General features: G+C 32.8%; 1 protein-coding gene across 1 annotated transcript in view; it reads left to right on the forward strand.

Annotated features, from left to right (window-relative positions):
* LOC107552956 (inactive ubiquitin carboxyl-terminal hydrolase 53-like) overlaps positions 1-186 on the forward strand; it is a 26,061-nt gene extending 25,875 nt beyond the window's left edge. Inside the window, exon 10 of the mRNA XM_016235019.1 lies at positions 90-186. Coding sequence (XP_016090505.1) covers positions 90-186 — 97 coding nt within the window. The remainder of the gene's footprint in view (positions 1-89) is intronic.
* Positions 187-1,579: the final 1,393 nt, after the last annotated feature.

The raw sequence follows: 1,579 nt of genomic DNA on the forward strand, positions 1-1,579 counted from the left end.
GGAGCACAGAGTCTACTGTGACCACCACACGAGCAAAGCACAACACTGCTAAAGAACACTACTGAGTTCAGTGCGTTGTGTATTTTTAGGGAGCCTAACTACCAAAGGAGGTATGAGGATTCAACGGCCGAGATCCCACCTTCGTCCATTATCTACAGTAAGTGTCCTCAAATGCTTCGGAGATGATGTTGTTTTTAGGTGATATCAGAAATTACCTTCCCAAACCTAGTGAGCTGCTCACTGCCTATATAGACAGCTGACTTCGAAGGCAGCATGTTAACTTCTGTAGAACCACTGACATAGAGCAGTGTTATTTTAGTATTATGCTATCTTAGCATTTATTAATATTTGTTCATATGTATCAAATATTTGTAATTTACTAATATTTGTTCAATATATATTGTATTTTCAGTTTTCATTTTAATTTCAGATTAAGCTTTAGTCATTTTGTTATGTGTTTTTGTCGTTTTCATATTATAATTTTATTTTACTTTTAGTCATTTTAGTACTTCAGCCTAGTTATTTCAGTTAGTTGCCAATTTTCATTTAAGTTTAGGTTTTTCGTTCAGTTATTATCATTTATTTCAGCTTTATTTCAGTTACTGAAAATGATTTTTAATAGTTTGAGTTAACAATATCAACCGGACAAGCAGTGAGCGGTTTTTGAACGTTAGCATGTTGTAAATTATGTTTGATGGTAGCATTAAACTAAAAGTATAATACAATATTTTGTGTGTTGTGGATGGGAAAAGGGTTGCCAGGCGTGTATTTTGTCAGCCTGTAACCCTTTGACAGATCTCACCACAGAGGCTCGGGGTCAATTAAAGCCCCATGCAGAGTGTTAAACAACAGCTAGCACTCAGCCTAACACTTCAGTAATGATAAGAGCAAGCGATTATATGATTTCTAACTCTGCATTACTGTTTATGAAGGAGAATCCTCTCAACTGTACCCTGCCATACTGAAAACATCAACTGCTTTTAAAAAGCAGTGTTGTTATTGTTAACTAAAACTAGTACTATTCAAAACCGTTTTGATTTAATTGAAAAAAAGAAAGAAAATATAAATATTAGATTTAAAATACACTTAAAAAAACGTCACTAATACTGAAATATAAACAGTGTTGGGGAAAGGTACTCTTAAAATTAATGCATTACAATATTGCATTACTCCATAAAAAAGTAACTAATTACGTTACTTAGTTACTTTTATGGAAAGTAGTGCGTTACGTTACTTTTGCGCTACTTTTTAAATCTGGACAGGGCTTGCTTGTTTGTTTTTAAAATAAAAAAGTTATATTTTTGGCAAATATAAAAGCCTAAATAAATAAGCCTCGGGCTGACGGAAAAGTAAATGTACGTCCGTACAGTAGAATGCAGAAGAAGATATTTCAACACACTTCAGCAATAAAAAAAAATGTATTTGTAATTTGTGCTTATTAGTACGGTTGAACTGAATCATCGAATGGGATTAAATACATAAAGGATATTTGTGTTCTTTAACATTTAATTATTGCAGGTTTGCGTCATATTCTGAGTTGCATTATTTGTATTCATTTTGAGGAATACTGAATCTGTGT

Source organism: Sinocyclocheilus grahami, unplaced genomic scaffold (assembly GCF_001515645.1).
Source record: "Sinocyclocheilus grahami isolate Dianchi unplaced genomic scaffold, SAMN03320097.WGS_v1.1 scaffold462.1, whole genome shotgun sequence".
In the NCBI taxonomy this organism is placed as follows: Eukaryota; Metazoa; Chordata; class Actinopteri; order Cypriniformes; family Cyprinidae; genus Sinocyclocheilus; species Sinocyclocheilus grahami.